Source organism: Pipistrellus kuhlii, unplaced genomic scaffold, assembly GCF_014108245.1.
Source record: "Pipistrellus kuhlii isolate mPipKuh1 unplaced genomic scaffold, mPipKuh1.p scaffold_m20_p_71, whole genome shotgun sequence".
NCBI lineage: Eukaryota > Metazoa > Chordata > Mammalia > Chiroptera > Vespertilionidae > Pipistrellus > Pipistrellus kuhlii.
The window spans coordinates 109963-129754 of NW_023425575.1; the positions used below are offsets into that span (position 1 = coordinate 109963).

The 19792-nt window shown below is 41.8% G+C and overlaps 1 protein-coding gene across 1 annotated transcript in view; it reads left to right on the forward strand.

The window, feature by feature from the left end:
- Positions 1 to 16234, forward strand: part of LOC118710214 (zinc finger protein 420-like) — a 34413-nt gene extending 18179 nt beyond the window's left edge. Inside the window, 2 exon segments of the mRNA XM_045575985.1 lie at positions 14607 to 15850; positions 15852 to 16234. Of these exon segments, the coding sequence (XP_045431941.1) occupies positions 14607 to 15850; positions 15852 to 15999 (1392 nt within the window). The 3' untranslated portion in view covers positions 16000 to 16234.
- Positions 16235 to 19792: the final 3558 nt, after the last annotated feature.

Here is a 19792-nt window from a genome sequence, read left to right on the forward strand (position 1 = left end):
ATGAATGCTTCAGGAGGTGAGGGAGGGACTGGACGGCGATGGTGGGAGTGAGGGGGTAACTGGGGAAAGCAGCCTGAGGAGGAAGGAAGAGGAGAACTAGGGGGAGGGGGAGCCCCAGAGAGAGGAAGGTGCGCTGAGAGGGAGAGGGTCCTGGTGAGCAGAAGGAGGAGGCCCTTCAGACGGAGGCACTGGTTCAGGGGAGAAGAGCTGGGGAGCGAGTGCAGGGACAGAAAGGGGGGCTCAGGGATGAGGGAGCCGAGGGGGAGCAGCACAGACTGTAACAGGCAGCAGCGGGGACACGGGCGCGGGGAGGGAAAGACGCAGCCCTGTGTGGAGATGGGAGCAGAGAGACCAGGAGAGAGAGCCTCGGAAGGGTTCGTGGCCCAGGTGTAGGGACAGACAGAGAGAAAAGGGGAGAAGGAGGGGACACAGGAAAGGACCGCAGGGGAGAGAAAGGGAGAGGGAGACAGGGACAGACCCATAGACAGAAATACATAGCAGTGGGAGGAGGGGAACCCTGATCTGGGTGAGGGGTGAGCTGAAGGGGTGTGGATGGTTAAGTTGTGATATATTGGCTTGTGGTTTTGTGTGTGTGTGTGTGTTTTCAATACATTTCTGTTGATCTCTCTGAGGTATGAGTTGGGCAGCGACCACAGCAGGAAGCCCTATTGCAGGAATCTTCCTGCAACAGGCCACTAGTTTTATAATAATTTGCTTGAAATTGCAACCCTTAGCACTGAGTGGGGAGAGACTTGTCTGTTGGTCATGGGTCCCTTGTCGTTTCCTGGGATGGCAACAAGGAAGTGACCTTTCTCTGTCACCATATGTTGCTTTTTCAAGGAATATTAGAGGTCTTAGGGTTGTTGTTGTTGTTGTTTTGTGTGTGTGTGTGTGTGTGTGTGTGTGTGTGTTTCTTCCATGGATTTATTTTTTCTATCTCTGATACTTGATTTATTATTTAAAAATGTCCTGAGATAAATCCTCTGGATAGATCCTCTGAGGAGATTTAAGAAATGTCCTCATGCCGAGGCTGTGGCTCAGCGGACAGAGCGTCGCCTGCGGACTGAAAGGTCCCGGGTTCGATTCCGGTCAAGGGCATGTACCTTGGTTGTGGGCACATCCCCAGTTGGGGGTGTGCAGGAGGCAGATGATCGATGTTTCTCTCTTGTCCATGTTTCTAACTCTCCCTCTCCCTTTCTCTCTGTAAAAAAAAATCAATAAAAATAATTTAAAAGAAAAAGAAATGTCCTCAGGCCCCAGCCAGTTTAGCTCAGTGGATAGAGCCTTGGCCTGTGGACTGAAGGGTCCCAGGTTGGATTCTGGTTGGGGGCATGTACCTTGATTGGGGGCACATCCCCAGTGTGGGGTGTGCAAGAGGCTGCTGATTGGCATTTTTCTCTCACCAATGAGAGAAACTGTCCCTTCCTCTTCTGTAAAAAAATCAATTTTATATATATATATATATATATATATATATATATATATATATATTTTTTTTTTTTTTTAAGAAATATCCTTAGATGTATTTTCCCCACATAGTGTTGGACAACTGCTCTGGGTGGGGCATCATTGGTCACTGAGGTGCCCCGGGTGGTTGGAAGGTGGGGACAGGATTAGCAGGAGGGTTGCAGGACGCCTTTGTGAGAGTGGGAGCAGGCTGTGTTCAGGGAGGTAAGGGGGAGCTCTGTTTGGTTTGGGGGTCAGGACAGCAGCTCACATTCTCATTTATGTGGGAGTTTGTGGAGGTCTTTGGGAGGAGAGATACAGAAAAACTCACAGTGTGGTCTCCATGTAGGAGCTCATTTTTGGTGACTCTCCTGTGACCAAGGACAGGAAGGGTGGCCTTTTACTTATTGTGAGCTCCTTCCACCTGTGCCTGTGAGGTGAGCTGATTAACAGGCTGTGCTGACCTCTCTAAATGCACGTTCTGTGACTCCTGAACATCCTGTCACCTGAGAAAAAATCCCAGATCCTGATCAGGACCAAATGGCTGCTGCTCAGGTAAAAGATGTATTGGGTCACAGGCTGTTTGCTTTTCCTCTTACCACCTGGTGATTTATTTCTCTACTTCTGATGTTCTTGCCTTTGCGGATTGTTTTTCTTTCCTTTTTTCATTAATTGTTTCATCATAGTATCAACACTTTTTATATTTCTCTCTCTTTTTTCATAATTTTTCTTTTTTTTCTCCCTCTTTTTTAAAAATATTTTTTTATTGATTTCAGTGGAAAGGAGAAGGAGACAGAGTCAGAAACAGCAATCAGCAGAGAGAATCATTGATCAGCTGCCTCCTGCACACCCCCACTGGGGATCCAGTGTGAAACCTGCAGTGTGCCCTGACCAGGAATGTAACACCGCCCTCCTGGTTCATAGGTCAGCCCTCTACCTCTCATTGGTTACTGAGGTATACAGGTGATTATGGCCGAGCTATAATTCTCTCCTTTGTCCCGGGGCCTTCTCTCTATTCATTTCATGCAAACTCTCCAGGTCAGGATGCATTACCACCTTTAATTAATGACTTTCAACTACTCAAAATATCCCTTTTGTGACAGATCAAACTTGGGAGTCAGCCATGTCTGACATCCTTACTGGGGTGGGTTAGAGGCTCTGATATCAGTGAAGGAGGCAAATGTAGGTGTTAGGTTACTGTGGCTGCAACATCAGCTCTAGATCATGGGTAAGAAGATGCATATATGCTCTAACTTAGTGGTCGGCAAATTTGCGGCTCGCGAGCACATGAGCTATGGTTTTCCTCTCTGTTGACTAATGAGTTTGCTGACCACTGCCCTAGCTGGTCTGGATAGAGCCTTGGACTACAGACAAGAAGGACTCTGGTTTGATTCTGGTCAAGAGCACATGGTCCAGTTGCAGTCTCAATTCCCAGTAGGGGGCTTGCAGGAGGCAGCTGATCAATGATCCTCTCATCATTGATGTTTCTATCTCTTTCTCTCCCTTCCTCTTTGAAATAGATAAAAAATATATATATTTAAAAATATATATATTTTATTGATTTTTTACAGAGAGGAAGGGAGAGGGATAGAGAGCTAGAAACATTGATGAGAGAGAAACGTCGATCAATTGCCTCCTGCACACCCTCCACCGAGGATGTGCCAAAAACCAATTTACATGCCCTTGACCCGATTCAAACCTGGGACCTTTCAGTCCGCAGACCGAAGCTCTATCTACTGAGCCATAACGGTTTCAGCAAAAAAATATATTAAAAAAAAAAGAAAAAGATAATGCACATCTTACTGCTTAGAATAGCTCAGAAAGTTCTGAAAAGAGAAGGGTGAATAGAAGAGTCTTGCTTACTAGGTTAGTACAGAAAACTTTGTATTGAAATGTATCAGTAGCTTATAGAACATGAGAGGTACACGTGGATTGACACTTGCAAAAATTAATGTTTACTTGTGGTCATTTTCACATAATTATTTCTTTATTGATGTATTTTGCCAGGAATGTCAGCCGTGGTGACATGTCCTTTGCTGTGCCTCAGTCACCTGATGCCCATTGTTCCAGTCCACGTGATGTTCATGTGGAGGAGGTGCTCCCTCACTATAGGGTTCATAGTCTCCCTTTCTCTTTAGGAAAGGTTTAGCAGGGCTTTGTTGAGAGATGTGCAAAGGCCATCACATGGCACATGGAAACGCCCCACTTCTTAGTTTCTATTTGCTTTGGAAAATAGATGCCTTGCTTTGCTTTCCTTCAGGTCATTGGCTTTTGACATAGGCATTTAACCAATCAGGCCTTGTTTCTGTAAATATTCATTATATTCCATACTCGTGTCAGGGGCATACTGAACAAGATCACTTTTTGAATATTTTGGGATGTTTACAAGAATCATATAAATATATTTTCAATTCAATTAAATGTCTATGATTGTAGCTCTCCACTAATATACAGAAATTTTCCAATAAATGAGTGTCTAAGAAAAAATAGGTCTAATTTGTTTTCCATCATTATGTGAATTCCTCTCCTTATTGTGTTAGTAATACTCAGGATATTGTTCACAAATAAATTTATGAAATTTATACAATCACAAAATACTCTTGATTTTATTGATAAGACAATTCTGTTTTCTATCTCTTTTATAGTGTACACTAGAGTCCCGGTGCACGAAATTCTTGCACTGGGGGGAAGGGGTGTTTCTCAGCCTGGCCAGTGCCCTCTCACAGTCTGGGAGCCCTGTGGTTGATCACCCCAAAGAGGTAGGCCCTGCCCACCTGGCCAGGGCTCCATGATAGTCCCCCTGCTACCACTCTCCCCTCCCCCAGGAAGGCCCTGCCCACCCACCACAGCCAACCAGTAGGTGGTCTGGGCCTCCCTCTATAGGGCGATCATGGGGCAATAGGTGGGCCCCCAACCAGTCACATCTCACCCATCTTGGCTGGCCTGCTGCCCGTGCGTGTCTTAGTGTGGTCATCTGGATGTTCGTTCTGCTGTTTGGTTCTTGGGTCGATTTGCATATTATGCTTTTATTATTGTAGATAGTTCTCATGGGTGTGTCTGACTCTACATACCATGTTAACATTATTTGAGGTATTTTTTTTTTCTTACTTGCTTAACCTGTCTTTATTATTCTTTTTAGTTACAGAAATTGCTCTGAATATTCATGAGAGTCAGCCATCTGTGGGTAATAGGACAGACTGTAACAGGGACAGCAGAGGGGACACAGAAGTGGGAGGAGGAAGACCCAGGTATGGACGTAGATGGGAGCAATCAGAAAGACCAGGGAGAAAGAACAATTGAAGGTAAATAAGGTTTCAGGAGTTTAAAGATCCAGGTGTAGGGACAGAAATAAAGAAAAAAGGAAAAAGAGCAGGGGAGAGGGAGGCAGAACATAGCAAAAGTCTGGCCAGCATGGTTCAATGGTTAAAGGTGGACCTATGAACCAGGAGGTAACAGTTTGATTCCTGGTCTGGTTTTTCGGCTTAGTCCCCACTGTGGGCCTTGCAGGAGGCAGCCAATCAAGGAGTCTCTCTCATCATTGATGTTTCTATCTCTCCCTCTCCCTTTCCCTTTGAAATCAATAAAATATTTATTAAAATATGAACAGCCTAAACCAGTTTGGCTCAGTGGATAGAGTGTCGGCCTGCGGACTGAAGGGTCCCAGGTTCGATTCTAGTCAAGAGCATGTACCTTGGTTGTGCTCAGTATGGGGTGTGCAAGAGGCAGTTGATCGATGATTCTCTCTCATCGATGTTTGTAACTCTCTCCCTCTCTGTAAAAAAATCAATAAAATATATATTTAAAAAAAATAACAAAAAATACAGGAAAAAACAACATTGGAGGGAAAAGGAACAGGAAATAAGAACAGATCCATAGACAGAAATACATAGTAGTTAGTGGGAGGAGGAGAACCCTGATCTGTTCTGATGGGGTGAGCTGATGGGGTGTGGATGATTAAGTTGTGATTTATCTGCTTGTGGTTTCATATGTTGAATTGAACAGGCTGTGCGGACGTCTTTGAAGGCACATTCTGTGACTCCTCAACAGATTGTCACCTGAAACAACCCAGACCCGGATAGGACCAGGACCAATGGCGGCTGCTCAGGTAAGAGATGTGACCTGGGTGAGAGTCTGTTTGCTTTTCCTTGAACATCTGTTGATATATTTCTCTTTTCTCTTTCCTGCCCTATGCCTGTTTCCCTTTCTACTACTCTGTTACAGTCTGTCCTGCTCCCCACAGCTGGCTGACTCCGTGCTGCTTCTCCCTCTGCTCCGTCATCCCTACACCCCCCTTTCTGTCCCTGCACTCAATCCCTCATTTCTTCCCCTTGAACCAGTCTCTCTCTCTCAAGTGCATCCCCCCTTTGTTGCCCCCACTTCTGTTCACCAGAACCCTCTCCCTCTCAGTCCCCGTCAGCTTTCTCCTCCATATTTCTCTACTTCTGATGTTCTTGCCTTTCCAGGTTGTTTTCCTTTCCTTATTTTTTTCCTTTTTTCTTTGATAGTCAGTGTCAACAGTTTCTATATTTCCCTCTCTTTTTAAAAATATGTATTTTATTGTTTTTAGAGAGGAAGGGAGAGGAAGAGAGAGAAACATCAATGATGAGAATCATTGATTGGCTGCCTCCTCCACGCCCCCAACTGGGGATCGAACCTGCAACCCAGGCATGTGCCCCTGACCAGAATCAACCCAGACCCCTCAGTCTGCAGGCCTATGCTCTATCCATTGAGCCCAATCAGCTAGGGCCCTGTCTCTTTTTTACTATATGTTTTAATAGATTTCAAAAAGGGAGCCCTAACTGGTTTGGCTCAGTGGATAGAGCATTGGCCTGCAGACTCAAGGGTCCCCAGGATTTGATTCCGGTAAAGGGCATGTGCCTTGGTTATGGACACATCCCCAGTAGGGGGTCTGCAGGAGGCAGCTGATTAATGTTTCTCTATCATCGATGTTTTTAAGTCTCTATCCCTCTCCCTTCTTCTCTGTAAAAAATCAATAAAATAAAATATATTTTAAAAAAATAAAATGGGAAGGAGAGGGAGAGAGGGGTAGAAACATCAATGAGCAGAGTGAATCATTGATCAGCTGCCTCCTGCACAACCCCCAGTGGGGATCGAATCTGAAACCTGGAGTGTGCCCTGACCAGGAATGGAAACCTGCCCTCCTGATTCATAGATCTACGGTCTACCTCTGAGCCCCTCTGGCCCATCTATACTTCTCTCCTTTGTCCCAGAGCTTTCTCTGCAGTCATTTTTAAAAATATATATACTTTTTTTTTTTTTTTTTTACTGATTTCAGAGAGAAAGGAGAAGGAGAAAGAGATAGAAACATCAATGATGAGAAAGAATCATTGATCGGCTGCTTCGTGAATGCCCCCACTGGGGATTGAGCCTGCAACCCAGACATATGCCCTTGACCGGAATCGAAACCGAGACCTTCAGTCCGCAGGCCAACGCTCTATCCACTGAGCAAAACTGGCTAGGGCTCTTTGCATTCATTTTATACAGCCTCTCCCTGTTCAGGAAGCATTCCCACCTTTAATTAACGTCTTTCAAACTACTCAGAACATCCCTTTTGTGACAAATCTATGTGGGAAGGCAGCCATGTCTAAAAACCCTATTGGGATGGGGTCAGACGCTCTTGTGTCTTGAAAAGGGAAATATATGTTTTAGGTTCAAGTGGCTTCAGCATCAGCTCTTGATCAGGGGTAAGCAAATGCCCATTTTACTATTCAGAATAGCTCAGAAAGTTGTGAAAAATTAGTAAATAATAAATAGAAGAGAGTAGCTCATTAAATTAGTGCAAAGACTTGGTAAGTAAATATTCCTTTAGCTTGTAGTACATGAGAGGTACACATGGATTGACACTAAATTTTTTTGTGATCATTTCCACCTAATTATTTGTGTGTTTTTTTAAAAAAAATATTTTATTGATTTTTTTACAGAGAGGAAGGGAGAGGGATAGAGAGTTAGAAACATCGATGAGAGAAACATGGATGAGCTGCCTCCTGCACACCTCCTACTGAGAATGTGCCCGCAACCAAGGTACATGCTCTTGACCGGAATCGAACCTGGGACCTTTCAGTCTGCAGACTGACTCAGCAAACCGGTCAGGGAAATTTATTTATTTATTGATGTATTTTTGGCAGTAATGTCACATCAGTGGTGACTGACCTTCTGTGTGCCTCAGACACCTGACACCCATTGTTCAGTCCATCTGATTTTCACATAGCAGAGGTGCTCCCCTCACTGGAGAGTTAGTAGTCTCCCTTTCTCAAGGGTATAGTAGCAATTTAATAAAAGTTGTGCCAAGACCATCACTTCACATCTAGAAAAGTCTCTCTTCTTAGTTGGCGTTCGCTTTGAAAAATGAAGAACTTTTATTTCCTACTGATCATTGGCTTTTTTTATGGGAGCTGTAAACAATCAGGCCTTTGATTCTTTATATTTTCATTATATTCTATACTCCCATCATGGACATACCCTACATGATCACTTTTTGTATTCTCTAGGAAGTTTTCAAGAATAACATGTTTATTTTCATTATTAAGTTTCTGTGAAATAGCTCTCCACTAATGATAGATAAAAATTTCTGTGGTAGCCAGCCAATCACGTGTCTCTGTCTCTCTTTCACATTGACATTTCTCCCCCCACCCCTTCTCTCTCCCTTTCCCTTTTGTGCCTCTACCTTCCTGCCTCCCACTCTTCAAAACTCAATGGAAAAAATCTCCCCACTTGAGAATTTACAACCACAAATAGAAACAATAGGTTTAACTTGTTTTGTATGCTTATGTTTCTCTTCTTATTGTATATAATAAAGAGGTAATAGGCAAATTGATCATCACTCCAACAGACAAGATGGCCAGCAGAGGAAGGCAGTTGTGGGCAATCAGGTCATCAGAGTAGTGTAGTTGGGAGGGACCAGACCTGCAAGGGAGGGCAGTTGGGGGCAATCAGGCCTGCAGGAGAGGGCAGTTAGGGGTCACCAGGCCTGCAGGGGAGGGCAGTTGGGGGCCACCAGGCCAGCAGGGAGGGCAGTTAGAGACGACCAGGCTGGCAAGAGAGGGAAGTTAGGGGTGACTGGGATGGCAAAGGAGGGCAGTTAGGGGTGACCAGGATGGTAGGGGAGGGTGGGTAAGGGCAATTGGGCTGGCAGGAGAGCAGTTAGGCATTATTTAGGCTGGCAGGGGAGTGGTTAGGTGGTGATCAAGATGGCAGGCAGGCATCAAGCAGTTGGGAACCAGCAGTCCTGGATTATGAGAGGTATGTCTGACTGCTCATTTAGGCCCAATCCCACCGGATATCCCTTGAGGGGTCCCAGATTAGAGAGGGTGCAGGCTGGGTTGAGGGACACACCCCGCCTTCCCACCCCGTGCACAAGTTTCATGCACTAGGCCTCTCGTTTGTTTATGAAACACAAGGGGTATCATATACAAATAGATTCATGAGATTCACAGAACCACTAAACTACCTTGATTTCATAGTTGTAAAATGTGTGTCTCCATTCTTAAACTGTTAACATTATTTCAGCTATTTTTTTTTTTCATCTCAAATACGTTTTTATCTATTTCAGAGATAAAGGGAGAGGTAGAGAGCAATAGAAATATCATTGATGATAGAGAATTATTGATCGGCTGCCTTTTGCACACCCCACACTGGGGATTGAGCCCACAACCTGGTCGTGTACCCTGACCGGGAGTCGAACCAGTGACCTCTTGGTGCATGGGTCAGAGCTCAACCACTGAGCAAGGCCAGCTGGCCCAGGCATAATAATGTTTTTCTAAGATTGCTCATAGTAAATTTCCAACTAGGATTGTAGTTCCTATGTGTTTTATTCCATGAGACCTGAATTCCATTGACAAACCCCTTTAATTCAAAGTTCTGCATGAATTTTTTCTTCTGTTTTCTTTTTCTGTGTATTCAAAAGTAGGCACATGATGTGGAAACATTGGCATCACAAGTGACAGCTGAGCTTGTGACACACGTGGGAACACAGGCCCCATCTCAGAACAAGAATCAGAATCTGTTGCTTTACAGAAGTTCATTTTGTTGGGGTCTGCTTCACACTTGAGAAGAAGTTCATGTACTTCCAAGCCAGCATGACATTTCCAGCAGAGAAATAAACACCACTGACCCTTATTTTAAAAAAATATATTTTATTGATTTTTTACAGAGAGGAAGGGAGAGGGACAGAGAGCTAGAAACATCAATGAGAGAGAAACATCAACCAGCCGCCTCCTGCACAGCCCTCACAGGGGAAGTGCTTGAAACCAAGGCACATGCCCTTGACTGGAACCTGAGACCCTTCAGTCCGCAGGCCACTGCTCTATCCACTGAGCCAAACGAGTTTCAGCAACACCACTGACCCTTAACAATGGAACACAGCCCTCAGCAATCCATATGCCTGTGTCCATGCCTTTATTTTTCACTTATTTATTTATATTTATTTATTTTTTAAACATTTTTTTATTGATTTTCTACAGAGAGGAAGAGAGAGGGATAGAGAGTTAGAAACATCGAGGAGAGAGAAACATAGATCAACTGCCTCTTGCCCACCCCCCACTGGGGATGTGCCCACAACCAAGGTACATGCCCTTGACCGGAATCAAACCTAGGACCTTTCAGTCTGCAGGCGGTGCTCTATCCACTGAGCCAAACTGGTTTCGGCGGACACTGTTTTCTTGTTGGGTGACGTTATGAACTCCTCTGGTGACCTCCGGTAACTGTCTTTTCTTTCAGAGACCATTGTCCTTTGGGGATGTGGCCATAGACTTCTCTCAGGAGGAGTGGGAGTGCCTGGACCCAGCTCAGCGGAAGTTGTACCTGGATGTGATGTTGGAGAACTGCAGCAACCTGGCCTCCCTGGGTGAGGATGACTTCCTTTCTGAGTTCCTACTCCACCCGCAGGGCTTGTTTCCTTTATTGTTTTAACATCTATCAGGGCCTTCTGCTTTCTGTGTTAGATTCCTGCTCTTTTGGAACAAACTGGCCCCTAGCTGTTTTGGCTCAGTGGAGAGTACACCTGTCTGCAAACTGAAAGGTCCAGGTTTGATTCTGGTCAAAGGCCAATGTCAGGGTTGCTGGCTTACTCCCCAGTAGGGGGCGTGCATGAGACATCCTGTCAATGATTTTCATCATTGATGTTTCTTTCCCTCTCCCTGCCTCTCAGAAAGCAATAAAAAAAATGTATTTTTTTATTTTTATTTTTTAAAGGAACAGCCAGAACCGGTTTGGCTCAGTGGATAGAGCATTGGCCTACGGACTGAAGGGTCCCAGGTTCGATTCCGGTCAAGGGCATGTGCTTTGGTTGCGGGCACATCCCTGGTGGGGGGTGTGCAGTAGGCAGCTGATTGATGTTTCTCTCTCATCGATGTTTCTGACTTTCTATCCCTGTCTCTTCCTCTCTGTAAAAAATCAATAAAATATATTATTAAAAAAAAAAAAAGGAACAAATTGGGGTCCTTGGAATTGAGAAGAAAGGCTTTGTGATGTATGTAAATTAGGAAGTAAGTGTTCAGTGTTTACATATTGTCTACACTGATTAATGTTCTATCAGAAAATAATATTTTAGAAAATCGTTTTCTAGAATATATTTTTTTTTTTACCCATTTACCAATTTCTTTATTGCCATTCTGTTCTCAGTTGTGTCATGCACAATAGACACTTGTTCAAGAGGCTTCAAAAGAGGAAGATCATTGAACATGCACTTTCCTCATCTCTCTCTCCAGCAAAAACAAACTGGGAATTGGGAGTGTTTTTATACTATTGCCATGTGTGCCAGGGGGTTTGAGCAGGTATCGTTGCCAAATGTAAGCAACTCTTTGTCCCTCTTTGATTTGCATTTTCCTCATTGTACCTATCTGAACTTTGGTTGAATCCTTCACTAGTTATTGGAGTACTCAAAACTGTCACTCGGCCTATAGTGGTTGGTAACTTCAAAATGCCAAACTGATTGTCAAAACTGAAAATTTTTTTTCTTTCAGTTATGTCATCTGAAGATGACCAGGCCCTTATGCCAAAGTCTGGAGTGCAAGATTTATTCTCTGAAAAAAAACTGGTAAGATATAAAGGTTGTCACTTTCATAATGTACACTTAATGAAAGTCTTGGAATTTCAGAAGAGTGTGGTGAGAAGAAAGGATGTTAATATAAACAGAACTAATCTGGAACAGTTATTTATTTTTAAAAATATATTTTATTGATTTTTCACAGAGAGGAAGAGAGAGGGATAGAGAGTTTGAAACATTGACGCGAGAGAATCATTGATCAGATGCCTCTTGCACACCCCCGATCAGGGATGTGCTTGCAACCAAGGTACATGCCCTTGACCGGAATCGAACCCAGGACCTTTCAGTCCGCAGGCTGATGCTCTATTCACTAAGCTAAACCGGTCTCGGCTAATCTAGAACAGTTATCAGAAAAAAGTAGTTTTTACCTAAAGAGGTTAAGTGTAGTATGAATTTAGAAAACCTTCAGTATTGAAGTTAGTTACATTGGCAGATAAGTGTGTTTCTTCTGCATGTGAAGGTTGAAAACAACTTTTTACTTTTATGCATTCTTGTAAAGGAAATCTGGAAAAACTAGGAATTTGCATAGTCTATAGTGTAAATAGTCTTTTGAATCGTTTAAAATGTAGGATGGGCCAAAACCGGATTGGCTCAGTGGATAAAGCATCAACCTTCGGACTGAAAGGTCCCAGCTTTGATTCCGGTCAAGAGCATGTACCTTGGTTGTAGGCACATCCCTAGTGGAGGGTGTGCAGGGGTCCACTGATCGATGTTTCTCTCTCATCAATGTTTCTAACTCTCTATCCCTCTCTGTAAAAAATCAATAAAATGTTTTTTAAAATAAATAAAATTAAAAAAATAAAATGTAGGGTAGGTTTTGTTTTCATGCAATCATTTCTAAAATGTAGAGATTTATAATGTACCTATAAAATTTAAATGTATTCAATTTGGAAATCTTATTATTACTTTTAAATAGATTTTTATTACATTCATAGAGGTAGTGAGAGAGAAACATTAGTATGAGAGAATCATTGATTGGCTTCCTCCTGCATGTCTTCCTCCCTCCCCCTCTCACCCCCCCCCCCCCCCCGAGAATTAAATGTATAACCTGAGCATGTGCCCTTGACTGGATTTGAATCCAGGACCCTTCAGTCCTTAGGGAAATGCTCTATCTCTTGAGCCAATATAGTTAGTGCTTTTATTTTTTATTTTAAAAATATTTTTATTGATTTTAGATAGGAAGGTAGAGGAAAAGAGAGAGGCAAACATCAATGGTGAGAGACTACCCTAACCAGTTTGGCTCAGTGGATAGAATGTCGGCCTACAGACTCAAGGGTCCCAAGTTCAATTCTGGTCAAGGGTATCTACCTTGGTTGCGGGAACACCCCTGTAGGGGGTGGGCAGGAGGCAGCTGATGGATGTTTCTCACTCATTGTTATTTCTGTCTTTCTGTCCCTCTCCCTTCCTCTCTGTAAAAAATAAATAAAAAATATTTAAAAAAAAGAAAAAAGATGAGAGACAATCATTCCTTGGTTGCCTCCTGGTTTCCTCACACTGGGGACCGATTTTGAACCTGGGGCTTGTGCCTGACTTAGATTGGAACCATGACCATCTTGTTCATACCTTAAAGCTCAACCATGCCGAAACCGGTTTGGCTCAGTGGATAAAGCGTCAGCCTGCGGAATAAAGGGTCCTTGGTTCGATTCCGGTCAAGGGCATGTACCTTGGTTGTGGGCATATCCCCAGTAGGGGGTATGCGGGAGGCAGCTGATCGATGTGTCTTGCTCATCGATGTTTCTGGCTTTCTATACCTCTCTCTTCCTTTCTGTAAAAACTCAATAAAATATATTTAAAAAAAAACAAAAAAAAATCACAACCAATGAGTCATTCTTTCTGGACCATTTGGCAATCTTTTAAACAAGGATTTATTCTTCCTCTGAAAATTAATTTTTTTATTTTTTTGTGTATAATTTTAATAAATTGGAAAGCTTTCTTTACACAACTCTCTTGGTTTGATGAGTATCATAAAATGGTTCTTATGGAACAATTGTACATGTTTAATGAAATTATAACTATCACTAAAGGCCCTTCTGTCTCCCATTATCACCAGAGTACATATAATGGAGAGAGAACTGATCAATGGTATCAACATTGGAAAAACTTTAAGCAAGACTCATATCTTAATAATCAGTGGAGAAGCGAGCTTGCAGAGGACCATTATAAAAGTGGAAAAGTCATTGACCAAATGTGCAGTCACAGTTCACGCCAGGTTATTCTCATTGTGGAGAAGACACACCAAGGAAATCAATGTGTCCAGTCTTTTCAGCAGTCTTCAAATTATACTGAACAAGAGAATATTCATACTGGGGAAGAGACTTACAAATGGAATCGTTGTGATAGAATCTCCAGTGAAATATTCAATCTAAATAAAATGGAAAAAATCCATAATGAAGGAAAACCTTATAAATATAAAGATTCTGATCGAACATCTAATTGGCCTTCAGGTTGTACTCTAAACCAGAGAATTCAGACTGGAGAGAAGCCTTACAAATGTAAAGCATGCGGCAAAGCATTTAAATGTCATTCATCTCTTATTGTACATAAGGGAAGAATTCATTCTATTGCAAAATTTTGCAAACTCGAAGAAAATGGAACAGGCTTTAGTCAATCCTCAAGATACACTCAACATCATAGAAATCATACGGGAGAAAAGTCCTATAAATGTTCAGAATGTGACAAGACGTTTACCCGGCGCTCAACCCTCAGTATTCATCTGAGAATTCACACTGGAGAGAGACCTTATGACTGTAGAGATTGTGGCAAAGCCTGGGGAAGCTTCTCAGACCTTACTAAGCATCAGAGAGTCCATACTGGAGAGAAGCCTTATAAATGTAGAGAATGTGACAAAGCCTTTAGATGGTCATCAGATCTTACTAAGCATCAGAGAGTTCACAGTGGAGAACAGCCTTATAAATGTAGAGAATGTGGCAAAGCCTTTACATTGTCCTTATACCTTAGTAGGCACCAGAGAGTTCATACTGGAGAGAAGCCTTATAAATGTAGAGTATGTGGCAAGGCCTTTACACTGTCTTTATACCTTACTAGGCATCAGAGACTTCATACTGGAGAGAAGCCTCATATATGTGGAGAATGTGGAAAAGCCTTTAGATGGTTCTCACACCTTACTGCACATCAGAGAGTTCATACTGGAGTTCAGCCTTATAAATGTAGAGAATGTGGCAAAGCCTTTAAATGGTCCTCAGACCTTACTACTCATCAGAGAGTTCATACTGGAGAAAAGCCCTTTAAATGTAGAGAATGTGGCAAAGTCTTTAGCCGGCCGTCAAGCCTTAGTATTCATCTGAGACTTCATTCTGGAGAGAAGTTTTATAAATGTAATGAATGTGGCAAAGCCTTTACACAGTCCTCACACCTTACTTATCATCAGAGAATTCACACCGGAGAGGTGTCTTATAAATGTAGAGAATGTGGCAAAATCTTCAGCGGAGCATCGGACCTTACTTATCAGAGACTTCACAGTGGAGAGAACCCTTATATATGCGAAGAATGTGGCAAAACCAGTGTAGCACCATACCTTCCTTATCAGAGAGTTCACACTGGAGAAAAGCCTTATAAATGTACTGAATGTGGCAAAGCCTTTAGCCAGTCCTCACACTTTACTTGTCATCAAAGAGTTCACACAGGAGAGAAGCCTTATAAATGTAGAGAATGTGGCAAAGCCTTTGGCAGCTCCTCGGGGCTTACTAGGCATCAGAGAGTGCATACTGGAGAGAAACCTTATAAATGTGGAGATTGTGGCAAAGCCTTTAGATGGTCTGCAGATCTTATTCCACATCAGAGAGTGCATACTGGAGAAAAACCTTATAAATGCAGAGAATGTGGCAAAGCATTTAGAAGGTCCTCAGATCTTACTAATCATCACAGAGTTCACACTGGAGAGAAGCCTTATCAGTGTAGAGAATGTGGCAAAGTCTTTACACTGTCCTTATACCTGACTAGGCATGAAAGAGTTCATACTCAAGAGAAGCCTTACATATGTGGAGAATGTGGCAAAACCTTTACCCTGTACTCATATCTTACTAGGCATCAGAGACTTCATACTGGAGAGAAGCCTCATAAATGTGGAGAATGTGGCAAAGGCTTTAGATGGTCTTCACACCTTACTACGCATCAAAGAGTTCATGCTGGAGAAAAATCTTATAAATGTAGAGAACGTGGTGAGGTCTTTTGCCAGCCCTCAACCCTTAGCATTCATCAGAGACTTCATACTGAGGAGCAGCTTTATAAATGTAATGAATGTGGCAAAACTTTTACAGAGTCCTCACACCTTACTTGTCATCAGAGAATTCACACTGGAGAGGAGTCTTATAAATGTGGAGAATGGCAAAATCTTCAGTGGGACATCAGTCCTTACTTACCAGAGACTTCACAGTGGAGGGGACCCTTATATATGTAGAAAATGTGGTAAAACCTTCAGTGTAGCATCGGATCTCACTTATCAGAGTTCACATTGGAGAAAAGGCTTATAAATGTAGGTAATGTGGCAAAGCCTTTATACTTTCTTCACACTTGTCACCAATGAGTTTACACAGGAGAGAAGCTTTATAAATGTAGACAATGTGGCCAAGCCTTTGGCAGCTCCTAATGTTTTATTAGACATCAGAGAGCACACTGTAGAGAAGCCTTATAAATGTAGACAATATGGCAAAGGCTTTACACAGTCCGCAATTCTTAACATCAGAGAATTCACACCAGAGAGAATATATTAAGGTAGAGAATGTGGCAAAGTCTTTAACCACTCATCCTTTACTACTCTTCAGAGACTTCACACCAGAGAGAAGCCTTATATATATAGATAATGTGGCAAATCCATTGGCAGTTCCTCAAAATTTACTACACAGCAGAGAGTTCATACTTGAGAGAAGACTTACAGATGTGTGGAGTTTCCTATGTCCTGGACCAGCATTGAGAACGTATTGAACATCACAAAATTCATTCTGGAAAGAAGCCTTATGAATGGGGGAGGAAAAAAAAAAAAAAAAGCTTTGGAAAGTCATTCAGGTGTTATTGTACTTGAGAGGCTTTCTAACAGAGGAAGACCTTACAAATGTAGAGAATAGGCTGGAGCCTTTACCTACAGCTCAAAATTTACTAAACATGAGAGATTTTATACTGGAGGGAACCTTACTCCGTAGAAAATGTGAGAAAGCACTGGCTGGCATGTCAGTGGTTTACCTTTGACCTGTGAACCACAAGGTTAGGGTGCAATTCCTGGTCAGAGCACATGCTCTGATTGCAGACTCAATTTCCATTGTGTACATGCAGGAGCTAGCTGAACCATGATTCCCATTTATCATTGATATTTCTTTCACACAGTTTCCTCTCTGAAGTCAGTAAAAATACTGTTTGAAGAAAGAAAAAAAAAATGTGAGGAAAGCTTTAGTCTGTGTTTATTCCTTCCTATACACCAGAGAGTTTATATTGGAGAGAAACCTTGCAAATATAACGAGTGAGGTTAATCCTTTTCTTGTCAATGGAGTCTTATTCAACACCAGAGAATTCATTGTGAAAGAAAGCCTTACAATTATGAAGAATGAGACACAATTTTTAATTATCCTCTTGCTCAACACAAGAGAACTTGTACTGGAGCGAACACCTATAAATGTACTGTGTGTAACTTTGATAAGCAGTGGGGTTGCCCACACTGTGTTGCTTCTTGGTAGAGTGTCAACCATGAACCAGGAAGTCAGTGCTCATTTCCCAATCAAGGCTTATGTCCTGTTTGTGTGCTAGATACCCAGTAGGATTCAAGCAAATGCAGTTGATTGATGATTCTGTGATACTGTTTCTATTTATCTCCCTCTCCCTTCTCTCTCAAATCCAATACCAGTGATGTTTTAGTACAAGGTAGGAGATGTTTCAGGCCCTGGATGCAGAATTGCCATGAACTCTGCATTGGAGAGAGGACACCTGTTTTCAAGCTGTACTCCTAGCTGAACACAGAAATTAGTTTCTTTTATTTCATATTTCTCTGTGTGGTGTGGTGTGTGTTTTTCTCATTTTTCTACCTAGCTGATACTCTTTTTCTGTACTGGTATAACAATGGCATCTAAACATCTTCCTCTCACATCAGCCCTTCTGGCCCCTATAGCTTTAGTAGTTTAGAATTCAATAACATCAGAATTTTGGCAGAATTTTGATTTATATTTATGGAGTAGGAGGACTAACATTAATGTTTCATGCTGGATTCTAGATTTTGAGTATGAATATTAATTTTTGAATTACAATAAATTGGCTTCTGTGTACTTTATGACTGGAATTATTTTCCTTGTCCTGATTTTCATTGGTATCCTTTAGAATTTCTTAGCCAAAACCAGTTTGGCTCAGTGGATAGATCGTCAGCCTGCGGACTGAAAGATCCTGGGTTCAATTCCAGTCAAGGGCATGTACCTTGGTTGCAGACATATCCCCAGTAGGGGGTGTGCAGGAGGCAGCTGATCAATGTTTCTCTCTCATCGATGTTTCTAACTATCTCCCTTTCTCTCTGTAAATAATCAATAAAATATATTTTTAAAAAACAATAAAAATTAAAGAATTTCTTAGTGTATTGTACTGGTTTGGCTCAGTGTAGAGAACATCAGCCTGCAGACTGAACAGTCCAAGGTTTGATTCCGGCCAAGGACACATGCCTGGATTGCGTACAGGAGGCAGCCAATTGATGATTCTCATCATTGATGTTGCTATCTCTCCCTTTTCCTTCTCTAAATCAATAAAGAAAAAACAGAATTTCTCAGTGTTACCTCATTAACTTCTTTCTTGGGATGGACTCAGCTTGTGTTAAAAGGTTTTATTGTCAACTACTTGAATGTCTCTGGATATTGGTCATTCAAGTGGAATCCCAGAGACCATGGCAGATTTGCAGGTGAAAATTTTTATTATATTGCATCAAAGTTATTATGTATATCGACAGCATGATTACAGTTATGTCCATTGGCATTAGTTGCCCCTGCAGCTTTTTACAAATTTCGCTTCATTATAAGTTCCAGGGACAGCAGGTAAGCAGAGGTAGACATGAAAGCCCCACATTCCTTCTCCAGTGTACTGTTGTAAATGTGTACAAGCTGGTAAATATCAGTTCTTTTACATGGGCCATCCATTAGGATCACACAGTGATTAATGATTAAGTTGGTTAAAGAAACTAGATACTGGATAGTAGTCCCTGACATTCCTATGGGCATCCATACATATAAGAATCGACTGATATTTTGTGACTAGGTCTCTATCTGGACCAGGTTCTTTATGGCTTTGTTCTGTTCAGGACAAACTTGGATCTGGATCATTCATAGGAATTTGATGTCACATAGTCAGTAGTTCCATTTTCTGGTACTGTAGTGAGGAATATTGAGGAGATATATTGGTGCAAAATATACATAAGGTCTGTTTTTCACATGGTCATTAGGAGAGTAGATGCAGACATTGTTCCTAGGTTTAGATGGCCTTCTGTCTTCATTTTGTCCAGAATGCATTATTTTCTGCTTTGGGGTGAAAAGCTCTAAGAGATTTCGACATTGTTTATCTCCTGGCACACATGGAGTAATTACTGATAAATACCAAAATATATATTTTTCCAATGTGTCACAAAAATGTCTGACTTTGATTCATGCACACCATACAGCTATTACTGTGCTGCCTGTTGTCACATTTTAATTCGACAATCTATGGCTAATGTAGTCTGTGGTATTGACTGAACAGCCAGGTGTTGCTGGTTTAAAAAAAAAAAAATGTTGCAGCACACCAATTTTCCTGTGTGTTGATAATCACTGTTATAATCACTGTTGATAATCACTGTCATAAACATATTTAATCCACCTTATCTAATGAGTCATTTAAGACCATTTTTTCTGTGTTTACTCTTTTTTTTCTTTTTTTCTGGCACATCTATCCATTGATGTCCCCTGCTATGATTGTATTAGTTTTTAAATGCCAGTAACTACATACCTATCAATAATCACAATATAAATGAGTTAACTGCTTCAATCAGAAGCTACTGTGTTTTCTGATTGAAGCAGTTAACTCATTTATATTGTGATTATTGATAGCACAGTAGCTCAATGGGTATGAAAACGATACCCATACTTATGCTGTCTAAATTATACCCATTTCAGATCAAAAGACACCAGATGAAAGTGAAAGGTTGGTAAAAATTTACTTCATCTCTACCTTTGGTTCCCAAAGAAACCATGCTGCAAAGAATTTTGCTCTAGTGCAAGCTCTAATTGTGCACTGTACATCTTATAGGCATGAGGGTAACCTTGCTCAGAG